Genomic DNA, 18,186 nt, shown 5'->3' on the forward strand with positions numbered 1-18,186 from the left:
AACACAATTCGGCAGCCGGAAGTGACGAAAGGAGAGGGCGTCTGGCACCAGGCGCATGCGCACAGCTTCTGGCCGTCCGGGGTAGAGCGCTCCCCGCAGCCTCGTTCTCACCTCAGCAGCCGTTAAGCGCGCGGGCCGCCGGGTGCGCGTCAGCCGCGCCACGCAGTCAGGGCGGGGCCGACCAGCGTGGAGCGGGCTCCCTGGCTGCGGCCCGGCGGCGCTGCCGTCACTGGCCGGCGGGGGCGGGCTGGTAGCGGCGGGGGAGCTGGGGGGCGGTGGGGCGTGGGGAGCTGGCCGGGGGGGGCGGTAGGGAGCCAGGAGCCGAGGGCGGTAGGGGGCGGGGGTTCGTGGGGAGGAGCACTAGGGAGCTGGCCGGTAGGGGGCGGGGGCTGGTGGGAGGGGCACTAAGGAGCTGGTCGGGGGGGGAGCTGGCCGGGAGCCGAGGGCAGTAGGGGACGGGGGCTGGCCGGAGGGGGAGTGGTAGGGAGCCAGGAGCCGAGGGAGGTAGGGGACGGGGACGGGGACGGGGGCTGGCCGGGGGGGGAGTGGTAGGGAGCTGGCCGGGAGCCGAGGGCAGTAGGGGGCGGGGGCTGGCCGGGGGGGGCGGTAGGGAGCTGGCCGGGGGGGGAGTGGTAGGGAGCCAGGAGCCGAGGGAGGTAGGGGACGGGGACGGGGGCTGGCCGGGGGGGGCGGTAGGGAGCGGGGGACTAGGGAGCTGGCGGGAGGGGCGGTAGGGGGGGGGGCTGGAGGGGCGGTAGGGAGCTGGCCGGGGGGGGCGGTAGAGAGCCGGGGGGGGAGCTGGCCGGGAGCCGAGGGCGGTAGGGGGCTGGTGGGGGGCACTAGGAAGCTGGCCCGGGGGGGGAAGCTGGCCGGGAGCCGAGGGCGGTAGGGGGCGGGGGCTGGCCGGGGGGGGGCGGTAGGGAGCCGGCGGGAGCTGGCCGGGAGCCGAGGGCGGTAGGGGGCGGGGGCTGTCCGGGGGGGGGGCGGTAGGGAGCCGGCGGGGGAAGCTGGCCGGGAGCCGTGGGGGGCACTAGGGAGCTGGCCGGGGGGGGCGGTAGGGAGCGGGGGACTAGGGAGCTGGCGGGAGGGGCGGTGGGGAGGGCTGGGGGGGCGGTGGGGAGCTGGCCGGGGGGGGCGGTAGAGAGCCGGGGGGGGAGCTGGCCGGGAGCCGTGGGGGGCACTAGGGAGCTGGCCGGGGGGGGCGGTAGAGAGCCGGGGGGGAAGCCGGCCGGGAGCCGAGGGCGGTGGGGGGTTGGCGGGGGTCAGGCCGGCCGGGACTAGACAGCCACTTCTGACGTTTGTTACGTGCGAGGTTGGAGGAGGCCGCCTGCCCCTGCTGCCGGCTGAACTCAGGTCGTTCCGTTTCCAGCCTAACCCCGGGGAAAGGCCGGTGCACCCTCCGCTCCCGTGCTGACCCCGGGGCGCCGTCCGCAGCCTGGGCGCTTCCGCGCCATAGCGCTGCCCCGCGGTCACTGGTACCCGCAGTCCGAGTGCGGGCACGGAGCCTGCGCCCCGCCTTGGGGCCAGCTGGAGGAGGAGGGCACGGAACTTACCAGGGAGTTTCACGGGTAGTTGCTAGACTGCGGAGGAATGTTGACAGCCAGCAACCCAGCATCGGGCAGGGAGTGAGATACAATGAGTAGAGAGCCTTCTGCTAGTCCTCCTGGAGCCTGCCCTCTTCTGCTTGTCACCTAGCGTGTGTCCCTTCTCCCCCACTCCCCTGCATTGTCAGCCGCCTCTTGCATTCTCCGTGCTGCCTGGGTGCCACCCAGGGAGCTACTGTTAAGGTCTTGTGCTTGGGAGCACTGAGACCCATGGGGGCGAAGAGGAATGATAGCAAGGAAAGGACCTTGAAGCCTGGACGGGAGCAGGCTCAGTGCAAATGGAATCAATGAAGAATTTAGCAGCCAAACTAAAAATTGCTAGGAACACGTGCATCTTAGGTGTTTGTTAGAACTTAACTCAGCCAAGCTTGGCTTCTATAACCCCAGGAGCAGCTTCTAAATTTCAAGTGCCTGCTTCCAGGAATAAAGGTGCAGAAGTTTCTCAAGACTTTTTTTTTTTTTTTTTAATATTGATAAAATATTTTTACTTGTCAAACAGCGTAATTGGGTTTTTGCTGAATTTTATTTATTATCTCCTGAGGCAGACACTCAGCATCGAAAATTTGAGCTTGAATGCATAAAGTCTGGCAAAGTTACAAGAAATAGAAAATGGGGTCTTATTACGGAAAGCATAAGGCAACCTCAACTCTAGGCATCCATACCAGCTACACTTGCAGTCAGACAACAGCCCTGAAAACCAGTTGCGATTGAGTGCAGGAGGTACGTGATTTACTAGCACCAACACACAAAGCCACAACAATGTAAGACAATGTGCAGAACAGATACAACAAAAAGCTATCAGAAAGAAATTGTTTTTTGTACTCTGCCCTTAGAGGGCTGGACATGAAGATTAGCTTCCCTTCTCTTGCCAGAAATGCCATGGAACCTTTAAAATGACCATAAAAGTGTTTTATCTGACACCACTACCTCAATGAGCATAAGCTCACCAAGAGCTGGTACAGATGTACACAAGGAAAACCAGAAATGTTTTAAGCAAATATGTTTATTTTATATTGGTAATACACATAATTTGAGTGATTTCAGATACAAAAATCATGTACAATAGTTCACAACTGATGAATGTAGTCACATTCTGAGAGAACATTTACCAATGTGAAAATGTCATCAACACTAACAGCAAAAAACCACACTTTTCATATTGTCATTCAATGCAACAAACATTGTTACAGTATTTCATTCCCTTGGTGCTGCATTAGCTCTGTGCAGAATCACAGTGTTAAGTTGGAAAGTCTGTTTAGTGGAATAAATCTTCCCAGCAGCAGCAAGCAAGCAAAAGGATAGCACATAGACACACTGCTTTTGAGGAGCAAGTCGCCACTGGCCATTAGGCATTCCTAAACCCACCATTACCATCTTGTTGGGGTATCTGTCACTGAAACCCACAATCTCACACAGTTTTGCACAAACTACAGCCTGAAGTATCAATATCAACAGACTAAAGCTGAGAAGAGATCAGATGGGATGAAACAAATGAGAAAGCTTCCATGGTTGAGATATTATGGTATAAGCAATTCAGATGCATTAAACACAGACAACAGCTTATAAGTATTGCACAAGACAGACATCAGGTTTCAACATCAACCATGTGAGCCGATGTTTGTGTGTAACATTATATCTGTAGCACTTTGCAGAAAAATGTCCTAACATTGCAAAATGACCTCAGATTCGCTCAGCACCAGAAAGGTCTCTCACTACACCAGTCAGTCAGACCAGGACTATTTTCTCTTAATTTTTTTTTTTAAACCTCAAGTCATAACAGACAGATAAATTGGCAACAAGACACATGATTATGTAACAAAGGGAAACAGGCTTTGTGAACCATTACAGAGGTTTGTTACCCAACAGCATCATCACATGCACTATAGACTAGCAGCACCTGGAACAGGATAGGTACATGTAAAACTCTTGTGCTTCCATCTCTTCAGAAGAGAGCGCCTATTAGAAATACAACAGTATATTCCCTACAAATGGCATCACAGTTCAACAACATTTTAGTTACATACAAGCATTGGCCACAGTTTATTAAAATTCCTTTCATACCACTAAGGCGGCAAGTTATGACCTCCAAACAATGTTAAAAACCAAGCATGTTACTTTCTAATAACAATACAAAGCTATAAAAAAATTACATAAATCATTTGTCTCCATGGGAAAAAAAATGTCAGATACTAAGTGCAGACATGCTTGTTCCACACATGGTTGACTTCTGTGTTCTTTAGGATTGTAATATAAATGTTTACTCACTTGAATTACAGTAGGGATTCTGGCTAAGATGGCATTATTGAGTCTGAATATATCACGATCTACATATTCATATCCCTTCCTGACATAAAACGCTGCTGCTGCTATCTGATTAAAAGCTTGGCTTGTATCATGTAAACTAGAGCAGATCGTCCCATTTAAGTTGGGTGGTATAGGTATTTTGTTTGCATGCAGTTCCATTTACGGAAATTTAAATATGCCTTCCACCTTGATTAACATCTCCTTATGACTCTATTCTCTTAAACTTGTCTAGTCACCACAACTTATGAGAGACTAAGGTTTATGTATAGCTAAACCAAGAGAAAAATCTGGAGAGCCACTGGTTCATCAAGGGCCAGCTGCCAGAAGCGAAAGCATGCAAGAAATCTGCAAAATGGCACTGAAAGAGGCTTAGAACTTATAATGGAAGCAATAAGCAGGCCTTGGTGTTATTCTAATTACTAATAAGACTCAAGGTGGAAACTGAATTTTTTTAAATGAAGTAACTTCAATTCTCACTTTAATCTTAGAAGCAGTAACTTCTTCCTGAAATGTCCAATGGTCATATATATGTCATAATATCTAATATATATATGTCAGAATATATTCCTTTCCTTCCAAAGACAATAGAATATTTTTCTGGAATTACATTGCTTTGGTGAGTTATAGATACCTTGCACGAAAAGTCCATTTGCTCCAAAAATTTTCTCTTTATATATTTAAGTAAAATAGGTTTGGTTTTTTTTGTTTTTGTTTTTTTACCAAAATAGGCACCTGGCTGTAAAATAATTTTGAACCAATTCAATATAAAATTACTTTTAGCAATAAATATTCTGATTCCCAAAGGCAGAAAGCTCCCATTTCCTGTGTAGATGGGCTGCCTGAGGTGGAGTTCATCTTTCTGGATTCCCATCCCCATTTTCCTTGTACTAACAGATCCTAGGGGAGGGGCAGGAGAAGGTAGTGGCACCTTGTGCTTTTAAAAAAGTACTGCTCGGCAATGCCATGCTCCAGCAAATCAGCTCAGCACTGCTACTGAGAAGTGCTAGTAACAGAGTCCAGGGGGTTCCTTCTTGTAAGCAAATATTAGGGAACACAGTCTGAATAGAAAATTCAAAACAGAGTTTCTGCAGCTTCAACTTGTATGGCAGGCTTTGTTAGCCCTGCAGGAATACGTGCAGGGCTGAATAAGATCTGAAAACTGCTCCAGATCTGAACTGAACAAGTAAGCGGTATTTGAAGTCTGTGACTCAAGTCTCAAAAGCAGGAGGTGAAGCTGGGATCTAAGAGCAATGCAACTACAGGACAACAGCTGGTTGGCAGAAAAACTGAGAAGGAATGGAAATTCATTCCTTCAATCTTCTGAAAGACCACTCAATTCAGAAATCCTCAACGCTCTTCCTCCAGGGTGGAGAAGGGGGCGGGAGGGAAGTTACAAAATAACAAGGCAGCGTCTTTTTAAGATGAAGGGTCTGAAGAGCAATGGCAATAGACTTACTTGCATGGCCCCCATTATGGCAATCCTCCAATCCAGCCTCCTCAAACACAGACCCAGACGGTACCACAGTCCAGTTACACGTCATTTGATGCATGGTCTGTACTCAACTTTTCCCATAAGATTACCATGATTCTTATTGGTGCAGCTCTACCAGTTGTAGCATTGGTGAGAGCCCTAGTATGGATCAATTGTAATGTATTAACTGCTGCATTGCCTAGTCCTGCCAGCTCTATATTAAGGCTTCTAGTATACCACTGCTACCACTACTGAGCTGTAATGGTGAGAAAGTCTAGTGTAGACACAGCCTGTTTAAGAAAAGTGTTAAGACAGAAGGGCTATTCAGAGAAGTCACAAACAAGTTTTTAACTTCCAGGAAGGAGTTTGGTACAAAGGTTTATGTACAAGTCTGGATATGGTTCTGACGCTAATGAAAGGATAAAGGAATCAAGCCTGATCAATTAGCATGAAACCTTCTCCAATATCTGCAACATTGTATGGAATTTGGGCTTCTAGGTATGCTCCCTCACAGTACAAAGAGCAGCCATAGATTCACACACACATATTAGCATCTCCTCCCATCCTCAAAGGGTCAGTTTTTACACAACTGCTAACATTTTAAGATCTCCAAAGATTAACAAGTGCCCCTGCTGAAGCCTGAATTCCCATTCCTATATGCTCCCTTTGAATCTTAGGAGAGAAATGTCCTCATTTTCTCTCCCTGAAAGGGTTTCCTAGTAGCCATTACTTCCATGCTATTTGCTGAAGATTATTATTTGAAATCCATCAGGGCAAAATCTGTGAGACTTCTCCAGAATTCATTCCAGAGTCCAACTCCATTCTTCACAGGTGTTAATGCACCTTCATTTTTGTCAGAGTCTAATGCACAAACAGCAAAGTGGTGGCACCTTTTTATACTTGGAGAGGGGTTAGAAATTACTGAATTCATAAGAAGCTCCACAGCCCTGTTTGTTGCTGTTAATCTGAGACACCAAGGGGAAAAGGCAACAATAGATGTTTTAAAGCCCAGATAGCAGAGGAGTACCAGGCAAGAGGGATGCCACCAATGAAGGTAAATTACACCATACCCCCTACATTATCATAGGCAGAACGTAGGAGCTGTGGCAGAAGAAATCTGCAAAGCAGGCACTTAGTCAAGTTTGCATATTTTCCTCTAAACATTATAGGCTAAGCTTTCTGTCTTCATAGGACCTTTCCTGAACTTGGAAGGCAAGTTCTCTCCATTGTTGTAAGCAAGTAAAACACTCATGTTTGTTTGTTTTTTTAAAAGGTCTGACAAGAGCGGGTCCATTACTTCTCCCCTGCCTGTAACTGTGATCCTCTCAGATCAATCTTTCTTTCACTGCTATTCAGTTCCTAGCAGTGAGGATTTCTGAACATGAAATGAAAAGGAGAACATTTTTCTGTTATGTACAACCATGCTGTATGTACAGAGAGGTATCCACACGCCCATGCATACAGTAGGTATACACATGTTGAGGTTTACTCAGACTTTAAGGTCAGAAGGGACCATCATGATCATGTAGTTTGATCTCCTGCACATTGCACACCACAGAACCTCACCCACCCACTCCTGTAATAGACCCCTTAGTCCCTGGCTGAGTTACTGAAGTCCAAGTAACAGAGAATCCACCATTTACAATAGATGAGTTCAAGTAAGTTTGAATGGGACAAACTGTTAGAACAAGATAAATGAAGTTCACTCTCTGAAAATCCCTGTTATCAAGTTTGATTAATAGCAAGTATTCTGAACAAGACCAACCAGATATGATAGAATAACCAAGAAGAGAATGAGAGACTCCTTTAAAAAGTGCATCTCTGACTTTTTAGATCCAGGTAGAGCTGATGACATGTTTGGATTTTGACTTAATGTTCTCATTCTTTTCACATTCTAAACAAGCCTCTCCTACCAGCCTTCTCTGCATGTCCATGTCTGACTACTGCAAACTCCAGCTAATGGGGAGGCAGGACCAAATACATCACTTGGTTCTGTAGACATACAGGTCACACAGAAGCACCATAAGCACAGACACTATTCTTCATCCAAGCTATGCAGAAGACAAGCATTAGGGGGCTTCCCCATCAGCTCACAAACCACATTCCACAAGGGTTCACCAGGACACAAACAGGGCATGGTAATGGAATCCTTTCTTCCAAGCTCATGTACACATGCTATTCCCAGCTGCAGGGAAGTGAAATGGAACCACAACAGTCCAAGCTAAACATGGGATTTCAATACAATCACAGTGCAATGACCTGGGACAGAGCTTCTAGCTTATTTAATGTTGAAGTGCAGGAGGGGGAAGGTAATACAGATGCTGTGCACTCTCCCTTTGTGCTGCGACTACAGAGATTTCTATAGTCCTACATGGCTTCCCCAACGTGTCTGCATGACAAAAGAAAAACAACTAAACAATGCAAACACTCCATTGTGTGATTGGGACCTCGTGCCCAGGGGAAAGGCAAATCAGCCTCAAGCTTCCTTCACATTTGTGGATTCTGTTGGTTCATGTCACAAAATTACTATCATTTCAGTGTGAATTGGAATATTTACAGTTGTAAAAGAACCCCCCTTGGTCACTGGATGAGGCCTGCTGCACCTAGTTTTAGCCCCAAATTATTTCATTAACCAAACATACGCCCCTGAAAATAGAGGATTACAATGGTAATGCAACCACAAACTTAACAGCTACAGCATCTTGAATAATGCTTCTAAAGCACCCTCATGGAATGCAGTCCAATTGGTGTATGGGTGTATATATAATTTTATATACATATCTTATCTCAAGACCTTCCTATATACAAATATCTATGCATATTTACAAGCACACCCAACAGGTAGGTGGGTGTGTACTGTACATAAATACACAAACACCAACTATATACATATTTATTTTAAAATCAACTCAGTCTCAGCTAAAGAAGGTTGACCAAAGAACCCACAGTTCCACAGAAGAGAGCTGCATCACCAACTGCTCAAAGAATACATTTTTCTCATAATGTTCCATTGAGTCTTAGTGCCCATGGGAGTGACAGACTTGGTGACAGCCCAGCACAGTGCTAAAAAGCGCTTTGGAAGCGCCACTCATGCCCCCTACTCTAACACCCAGGCTGTTCTGCACTGGACTCGTACAGCAGTGCTGATGGGCATCAGTCCTGACCTGGGGCACCCTCAGTCCCTGGTTATTCCAGTCTGTCTTCAAAGGAGGGTCACATCACTGTGGGATTCTGAAGAGGCCCACTGAAGTAGGCACCAAGGGAAGTAAGCTACCAAACTCATTTTAAAAATTGAAACATTGGACTAGACCTCAAAATTAAAGGGCTACTCAAACTCCTCCCCATTTTCCAGCATTGGAACAATGAACACAGAACAAAACCGCTTTCATGTAACAGCTTGAAACATTCCACCTTGGCACCATATACGGACACAGAGTCCAGCTTGATGTCCTTGCTCTGTTGGAGGTTTCAGCGCTACAGTACAGGGAGCACCCCACTGGCCTTCACTTCAGACAGCAATACAGCCATGCCTAACAAAAAGCCAAAGGCAGCCTTTCCAGCACCATACACCTTATATTCACACAAACAAGATGACCATAGTTTGCTTTGCTACCACTATTTCTAGATCTGTCATTTCGGGCCATTTGACAATCTGTTGTGCAATTTCACATACAAAAATTACAATCCATATCTCCACAGACTTGCCTTTCACTGGATTTAAAGTGAACACCTTCTTGGTAGAATGAGTATTTTCAGTTAAAAGCCCACTATTCATTTTACATATCTTTAAAAACCAAAACACTGGAGCCTACAAAAATTTGCTTCAGTCTTGGCTTTGGGACAAGCTGGCTTTTTGACTGCCAGTAACTGAAATGGAGCCAGTCTCAAAGCTGAGTGTCTATAGGCTATTAGCTTGGGTATTTAGAACATTTGCTTTGTAGAAGCCAAAATCCTTCTACTGTTCCGGTACTTCCACCCTCCCCTCCTCCATGCCTCCTTTCTGTCAAGCAGTGCAAGAGCTCCTGGAGCTTGTTCTGAAGCTCAGAGGCCTTGCCTTGGTAGCTTTACCCTCCTACTTCTCCAGCAAGCGCCTTCTCTACCTTAGCCTTGAATTTCATACAGATCCTTGATGCGGACTTTACAGAGCCCTGCTGGATGTTGTCTAGGTCTGGGTGGAATTACTGTGCAATTAAAGGGACACAGCAGAAGCTGTGACACCTATGAACCAATCCCCATTCGTTGTGTTTTGGGATTTGTTGGTGACTATGTGCCTCGCACACATTCCCGCTGCTCAGCCTGCCTGTGGCTCATTTGAAAAATGCTGTCAGAGCAGACAGGTAGGGAGTGGGGTGGAGCGATGGGCCCTCACCACATGCATGAAAGGCTGCAGTGTTCTGTGGCAGCACTTATTAACCATTATAACATAAGAAAAAAGCAGTTCTAGGGTCACAAGGATCCCATGAAAGATTATCCCATTGTTAAAGCAGAAACAGCAGCAGCACCAAGAGGCATCGGGCTAGGTGTTTCTCTGTTGGTAAGGGCTAGAACTCGGTACTACTATGGGAGGCTGGTTTGCTTTCTGGACAGACTCACCAAGGGCTGAGAATACTGTGGAAGCCACTCACTTCATTCACTCGACAAGGTAAGAAGGGAGACACCCTCACCCCCTGCGGTGATTAAGAAGCTTTACTGACTGACTCAGGAGGAGTTATGGACCAGCATCCTCAGGCAGACGGGTGGTGGCTCTGAACCAAGACATGGAGGTGGGGCAGACTGTGCTGTACTGAGGAAATGGGGCTAGCGTTATTAATTTTGTAATGTATGCCACCAGCCTGCTATCTACACCCAAGCAGGCAGGAGGGGACTTGTGTTCTTGGCCAGCAGTGCTGCTCAGAAGATTGAAATTACTTATTTACATGGAACACTAGATCTTAGGAGATCCCTCTGCAGCACCACTCCAAACCCACTGCTCCATCTGCCATTTGTTCTAGCACAAGTTTGTCTATTTACTCACCTAAGATTGAAAAAAATATAGATTTGTTGTGAAGGGCTGGTTCTTTTATTGCTCTTGCCAGTTTGCATTATGTGTTTCCAGCTTTACCATTTCAAATCCAAACTCTTTGGAGAGCAAATATTGATTTTCTATTGGGTTTTTGCTTCCAATTTTTTAAAACTGTATAAAAATAAAGGATTTCCATAAAGCGGGCTAAAATTGGCCAATAATACTTTTATGCTTAGGATCTAGATGTGGTTGCTTTCAACCACAAAAACAAAAAACATAACTCCAGGGATTCCTTAGTTTAACATTTAAAAGATGTGAAAAGATTTGTTTATAAAATTGACCCCATACAGAATGGGGCACTGGGCTAACAGCTATTTAAAAAAAAATCCTAAATTTTAAAATAAAATCAAATAACTCCTTTTGCGGATTTTCACATTAGAAAACTGCACCATTCAAAGTCTGTGGCTAGGGAAACCCTATTGCAGTAAAAATATTTCTTTTAATAGTCATCAATGGTGTTTTCCAGGAACACATTTCTAACATCCAGGATGGAAGCCAGCTCCAGAATGTGTTTTTGGAGATGAGGGTTCTCCACCGTTTCGTCTCTTGGCAGCTGGGGATAAGTTTCAGGATAATTTCGAGTTTCCTGCTAGATGAAGAGAAAAAGAGCACAATTATTTTTATAATAGTACAGAACAAAAAGTATAAAAAGCCAATTAATTAAAAAACACAGACGCTGATCTGTTTGACAGGCCACAAAAGTGGCCAGATCTTGGCAGAAATGATGAAGCTGATCTTCACAGCCATCTCCCTGGATGCACAGGCAGTGGCCTAGTTTTCCAATTATGGCAGCTTAGTGCCTACAGGTGACTGTGGCAGTAGCAAAGCCTCATTAACCCAAGAAGACCAGGTGTGTAAGTGAACACATGATAAAAATGGAACAGGAAAAAAGAAAAAAAAGGAGATTTTACACATGTGCTGAATACACTGCTAATATTTTCCTGCAATGCTCAAGCAGCAAGCAGCTAAGTTAGATCTGTGTACCAACATGCACAGAATACTTTACAGCGGACATGTATAATAGCGTAATCCTAGAGGCAGACTTCATTCCTGGCAACAGAGGAACAATCTTTCTGCCCACTGTAACTATCTGCAGTCTTTAAGGTCACAAAATCACAGAAGTGTAGGGCTGAAAGGGTCTGCAAGAGGTCATCAAATCCAGCTTCCTGCAGTGAGACGGAACTCAAACCTAGATCATCCCTGATAGGTGTTTGTCCAGTCTTTTCTTAAAAGCCTCCAACAATGGGGATTCCACAGTCTCCCCTAGAAGCCTATTCCAGAGCTTAGCTACCCTTATAGTTAGGAAGTTTTTCCTAATATCTAACCTAAATCTCCCATTACTTCTTGTCCTCCTTCAGTGCACATGGAGAACCACCGTTCACCATCCTCTTTATAACAGCCCTTAACATATCCCTCAGTTTTTTCTCAAGATTATACGTGCCCAAATTTATTTATTTTAAAAAAACTGTCCTCATGTGTCAGGTTTTCCAAGCCTGTTATCATTTTTGCTGCTCTCCTCTGGACCCTCTCCAGTTTGTCTACATCTTTCCTGAAGTGTGGTGCCCTCACCTGCCTCAAAAACACCCACCCACCCCACTTTGGAAATCATGAATTCTGTGATGCATTCCAATTTGAAAGCCCACCCACCACTCCTGTTTATAAAACTTGCCAGGCTGTGTGCCAAGAGGTCCTCTTACTATATTTTTTGACATAGCACTCTTAGTATACACAGCTGTGTACAATTACAGTGCTATATAAGTGAATATGTACTGTGGGTAGGCTCAATACTAGAATGCGTACTTCAGAAACGGAGGGATTGTCCAAATTCAGAAAAACTGTTTCATGCTCTACATGGAATCAGAAGACAGATGCACTATATTGTTAAAACTAGTTATGAGCATTTGTATACAAAGGCCTTTTCACCTGTAAGAATAGCTAACATTACCCGCTATGTGCTTCACACATACATTAATGAATACTCATTTAAGCATGTGAGGAGTCCTTATGAGCAGTGTTAGTGAAGCACACGAGCAGAAGAGCCACAGAAGTTAAATAGAAGAGCCCCTTAACCCCCAGCCAAGGCAATTCTGCATGAAAATAGAATTTGTCTGGTGACTCTTTTGCACAAAGGGAACGTTCCCTGCATACCCGGAAAATTTTGTGCATCCTCATGGTGGCTGAGCAGAAGACGAATCTTGTTAGAAGTAAGCGAAGAAATTCATCCCCAAAAAACTGAAGAAAGGCCTGATCTGCAGAGGAAGAAGGTGACACTTAAAGAAAACTGAATTCAGAAAGGCATTCTTGAAGTAAGAGACTTCTGGGAAAACCTGATAGAACAGCTGTGCATTTCCCCCCCAAACTGTATTATTCTTTGGCAAGACTGACCAATGAGAAACAGATAAGAAATCCAGCTCAAGCTGTGCCACTAAGTTCTCTGTTGAGCGCGTGTAGGTCTTTAAGGACATACCTATGGAGCGAGAATGGGTCAGCAGCTGGGCGATATCCCGGTTGATTTTTCTAAGGTAATCTTGACACTTCTCCCACAATCCTCTGCGCATGCTTGATAATCCAGAGACAAATAGGAATGCCATTAAAGGATTGTTCAGAAAGAGGGTGAAGAGGCTACCCCGCTGAGACTGATCTAAAAGCCAATAATAAACAACAACATGATGCATTCGGTGTGTGAAACAGGAGAGCTGTCCCTGTTCTGTGCATGGTTTTAATACAATTAGTGTCAATCTTGCAACGCAAGATACTGTATAAGATCATAACTGGACCCACCATATAACATTTCTTTCTTTTACAGTTTATCAGCATTACCAAAAACCCAGAGAAACGTCTTTGCTCTGGCAAGAAGTAGGCAAGCCACACAACTCTTGGATATATATGGTCACCCATCCAACACAGACATATTGCCCCTTTGTTTTTCCCAGTTACTCTCCAGAAACCTACTCCTTTCTTTGGGAGTGCTGCTAGCTCTATTTAACAGCTTAAAACAAGAAAGAAGAGAGACGCTAGAGAAGTCTTTTACTGTGGGAACCCCCTTTTGGTCACTGGTCAGTGTCTTACCAGAGTTACAACAGATATTTACTGGTGCGTTACTAACACTGAACAGGAACCCCACTGGAGACATTCCCTGTTTAAAAGGTAAGTTCTATTATTTAATCAGAATTCCTCTTTGTTAACAGTTTTCACTTGAACAAAAACTTTTAATATTTTCTACTCAAAAGTTTCTAGCAAATAATAGAACTTACCTTAAAGCAACTGTGACGCCTCCAGCTTCTCTCATTCATTCATTTGCTGAGCACCACTTCCTGTGTCTCAAACTATGTCAGCAGACTGGACTTCATGCTGGGAAGTAGCAGTAAAATTGGCAACCCTCACAGACACATACCAGAACCAGTCACAGTTATAGGTATTGGAAAGTTAATACGTATATATTCTTATTTAGCAAATATTTATTTTGCTACCTCAAGTAATAGCTGCAGTTGTTTTCGTTAAGCTCTGACAAGTAGAGCTCCTGACCATAGTGCAGGCCACACTGTCAACTCTGTTCTAATGGAACAAGGCAGATGGGGAATCTGACCATGGTCATCTTTAACCTAGGAACTGGCAGAAGTATTCTGGTCTCTGACTTGCTCATTCTGGAAAACCATTTTTCCATGAGATGCACTGATTGTTTTCCTTAAGAAACCCTCCAAAATCTACACCGGTGCCAGAGAGATTCTGCAGACTAGATATTACTGCAGATTCTACAGCTGGCCTTTAGAACGGCTCCTGGAATAGATTGGGCAACATTATCTTAGTGACATTCCATTTGTAGTGAAGCTTCTCTCAAATGCTAATAATAGAAAAAGTGAATTATGACCCCAGCACTGTGATAGCAACTTTCTGAGTCTCTGCATCTGCAAACTGAGTTTCCTCTCTGGCACTTGGTGAAGCTGCTTGGACAGACTCCAGTTGAATCACACCACGTTAAAGTCATTTGTCATGAACAGTCAGTAACTCTTGGCATGCTCTGCCACTTCAAGTGCTGCTCATCCCCTGCTGGGGTTATCATCAGGGGAAGAGAAAGCATCAGAAGGTGATCATTTTGGAAGCTGATCAATGTTACTTTATATTGTCTTACACAGTTTTTAAAAGTAATACAAGAGAAGCTGTGAGGAAAGGCAACACCTTTGTACCTTGTAATGCTTTTGGATACGCTGTTGGAGAAAGCAAGCACACCAGTGGCTGTCCAAATAAGTTTGTGAAATTCTGTAACAGAACAGTTAAAACATCGTCATTTTGTCTTGTTGGTTGGAACCTTAATATATGTTTAATATATACAACTAAGGAGGGAATGAGCGGGGAAGGGGGACGGACACACACACACACACACACACACACACACACACACACACACACACACACAAAGTAGGCACTAGTTTCATAGAAACAAATTGCTTTTAGGGAGTAACCCATTATAGTAATGGACTTGCTTTAAAAATATATTCTGTACTCCAAAGAACAAATCTGTTTGTATTCAGGCCAAAGACCAACCTGGATTAGCCCTTTCAATTACTTTCCTTGCCATTAGTTTGGCTGTCCAATGAAGGTAAAAATATTGCTTTTTCCTAGCAGTAGGACTGTTCTCACTGGAATAGGCGAGCCACAGGTATGATGAGTATTAAAACTGGCTCCATTTAAAAACAAATGTGAACCATTAAGCAGCTGCTATGCGAAAACTCTGTTTCAAGTTAATTGCTTAATCAATTTTCCTTCAATATTCATAAAAACACACCATATTTTACAAGAATTACTCTGACATTCAGAGCACTGCATTGTTCCACACACACACAGAGGGAATGCATCTTCTACTCTAGAATCTACTCCTTATAGAAAAAGAGGTCATGAAACATTTCTCCAGTTTAGTTACTAAACTGAGTTGTTCTTTTCCTGCTAGCAATCTTTCTAAAACTGAAGAGTCGCAATGCCTTATAAGAGAGAGACCAGGATGTCTGTACGACACCAGCGCATGCCTTCACGCTAATGAAAGAGTGGCCGGTTCAAAGCAATTCATAGTTCCCTTCAGATTACATATTACACATCTAAAATGTACATCATCAATCTTGGGTTCAAGGCTCAGAGAATCATTTACCTACTGCAGAACCACCATTACTTGGCTCAAAAGAGAAGGGAGGTCCCAATTCTGGATTCTTCTGGATTTCGACCTAGCGAGCTGATATTTAAACTCCTTGCAAAAGTATTTTAATTAAACTAATTCCTTCTAAACATGTCAAAATACTAACAGTGGCCTGGTCTAATCAAAGTAATATACGTTTCCCATGCTTAGAAAAATACTGACTAAGCTAAAAGCTCTGTTCCAAGAAGAGCCCAAGAGAGATTTATAAACTAGATATTAAGATTTTGGTCTCTAATGAAGAATCATCAGAAACTATTACTGTGCAGATGACTGCAAGCCAAAAATGAACTCATAATACTGAACTATATAGCAGAGGTGGCCAAACTGCGGCTCACAAGCCATACATGGCTCCTTTACAGTTAAAGTACGGCTCGTGGATCCCCCCTCCCCCCATTCTCCCCATCCCAGACTGGGGGAAGAAGGAGGGAGGGAAAGCTCAGGTGGTGGGGTCAGGGGCTTCTGCTAGAGATGACTGGGGCCTACTGCAGAGAGGGGGAGACAATTTAAAAGTTTGTCCCCCACAACAGCTTGAGTCATGCCCCCTCAGGCAAATCCCCCCTTATCTTCAGCAGCCCCTCCCTGCAGCTCCCAGGTGTTTGCTGCTGCCTCTCCACATGGAGCTAACACCTGGGAGCTGCAGGGTAGGGCTGGTACTTTAGCTCCCTGAGAAGATGCAGCAGCTCTCCCTGCAGGTCCCTGCTGTTTGTTGCTGCCTTTCCCCATGGTTGCAGCTTGCCAGCTCCACTGAGCGGGGCTAGCAAACCCTGGCGAAAATGACATGACCCCCCATATATATCACCTATAGCTTCTGCCTAGCAGGGAGAACATAAGAACTTAAGAGCAGCCAAAGGTCCCTCCAGCCCAGTATCCTGTCTACCGACAGCGGCCAATGCCAGGTGCCCCAGAGGGAGTGAACCCAACAGGCAATGATCAAGTGATCTCTCTTCTGCCACCCATCTCCACCCTCTGACAAACGGAGGCTAGGGACACCCTTCCTTACCCATCCTGGCTAATGGCCATTTATGGACTTAACCTCCATGAATTTATCCAGTTCTCTTTTAAATGCTGTTATAGTCCTAGCCTTCACAACCTTCTCAGGTAAGGAGTTTCACACGTTGACTGTGCGCTGTGTGAAGAAGAACTTCCTTTTATTTGTTTTAAACCTGCTGCCCATTAATTTCATTTGGTGACCCCTAGTTCTTATATTATGGGAACAAGTAAATAACTTTTCTTCATTTACTTTCTCTACATCATTCATGATTTTATATACACCTCTATCATATCCCCCCTTAGTCTCCTCTTTTCCAAGCTGAAAACCCCTAGCCTCTTTAATCTCTCCTCATGTGGGAGCTGTTCCAAACCCCTAATCATTTTAGTTGCCCTTCTCTGAATCTTTTCTAGTGCCAGTATAACTTTTTTGAGATGAGACCACATCTGTACTCATCAACATGTGGGCGTACCATGGATTTATATAATGACAATAAGATACTCTCCATCTTATTTTCTCTCTCCTTTTTAATGATTCCTAACATCCTGTTTGCCCCCTCCCCTTTTTTTTTTTGAGGGGGGACTCGGGGCTTCAGCCCTGAGCCCCATCAGGCATGCCTCAGCTCTCAGATTTCTGAAGATTGTCATATGTGTAGGGTCAGTATGTTTAGCTACCCCTGCTAATACAGGAACCGTTTAGAACTCCAGGGATATGTCTAGACAGCACACTAAGCTCAGGGCTTCGTGACTCATGCCTGCAGACTTGATGTTCCAAGCCCAGTAGCGCCTGACTGATCAGAAACACCACCCTGGAGGGTGTTGCTGACTGCAGGATATCCAGCAGCTTGTACTGCAAATGCCTGACCTCTAGGAGTGTAATCAGAAGAGTGTCAGCTACTTCTTTAGGAGGTCTTGAAATTGCCGAAGATCATTGGCCATGGATGGTGGCAAAGACATAACTGAAATAAGTGTTTGACATGGCTTCATTATCTGCCCTGGCCTCCTGCTCCTCAATAGTTTCCTCCTAGTGGTGGGCTGGTTGTGGAGGAGAGGGCTGTGCAACTCTGATCTCCCCCTGAAGGACAGTACTGGTGGTCTGGCAAACGGTCATTGACAGGTAGTCCAGAGTATAGTCATTGGGGGAGGCCCCCATACGGAACAGGGGTGAAATACAGGGTTGGTTCTGCTACCCTTGATAATGAGCCTGATCTTTCCCTATAACTGTCTAAGAATGGGTTCCTGAAGGGATATGTTGGAGAACCCTGAACAGAAATAGAGGAGACCAACTAGAAGTCCCATCCAGTCAAGGAGCACCCACAGAAAACGGTGGAGAATTCTGCAGTACCAGAAGACTATAGTCTGGAGATTGGGGTCTCAGCCAAATTATACCAGCTGGCTCAGACTTCTACCATCCCTCTCAGCCCTCTATGTAATTACTTAATTGCTTCCCATTATATATGTATATGTATAAAAATCAACTCACATGCATTTGTTCTAGATAGGCTTTTCTGCCTTCTGCAGACATTAAGATGTGACAATACCCCATTTTCTCGATTCCAAATCCCACATTCTC

General features: G+C 45.1%; 1 protein-coding gene across 4 annotated transcripts in view; it reads right to left on the reverse strand.

Annotated features, from left to right (window-relative positions):
- Positions 1-4,420: 4,420 nt before the first annotated feature.
- SCAI (suppressor of cancer cell invasion) overlaps positions 4,421-18,186 on the reverse strand; it is a 110,242-nt gene continuing 96,476 nt past the window's right edge. For 3 of the 4 annotated variants that reach the window (XM_050926252.1, XM_050926251.1, XM_050926253.1), the window contains 4 exons: positions 14,626-14,698; positions 12,909-13,082; positions 12,590-12,690; positions 4,421-11,030 (listed from right to left, as the gene is read on the reverse strand). In XM_050926252.1, coding sequence (XP_050782209.1) covers positions 10,881-11,030; positions 12,590-12,690; positions 12,909-13,082; positions 14,626-14,698 — 498 coding nt within the window. In that variant the 3' untranslated portion in view covers positions 4,421-10,880. Of the gene's footprint in view, positions 11,031-12,589; positions 12,691-12,908; positions 13,083-14,625; positions 14,699-18,186 lie in introns of those variants that run through there. The other variant, XM_050926254.1, reaches the window with a different exon arrangement.

Source organism: Gopherus flavomarginatus, chromosome 17 (assembly GCF_025201925.1).
Source record: "Gopherus flavomarginatus isolate rGopFla2 chromosome 17, rGopFla2.mat.asm, whole genome shotgun sequence".
Taxonomy (NCBI): domain Eukaryota; kingdom Metazoa; phylum Chordata; order Testudines; family Testudinidae; genus Gopherus; species Gopherus flavomarginatus.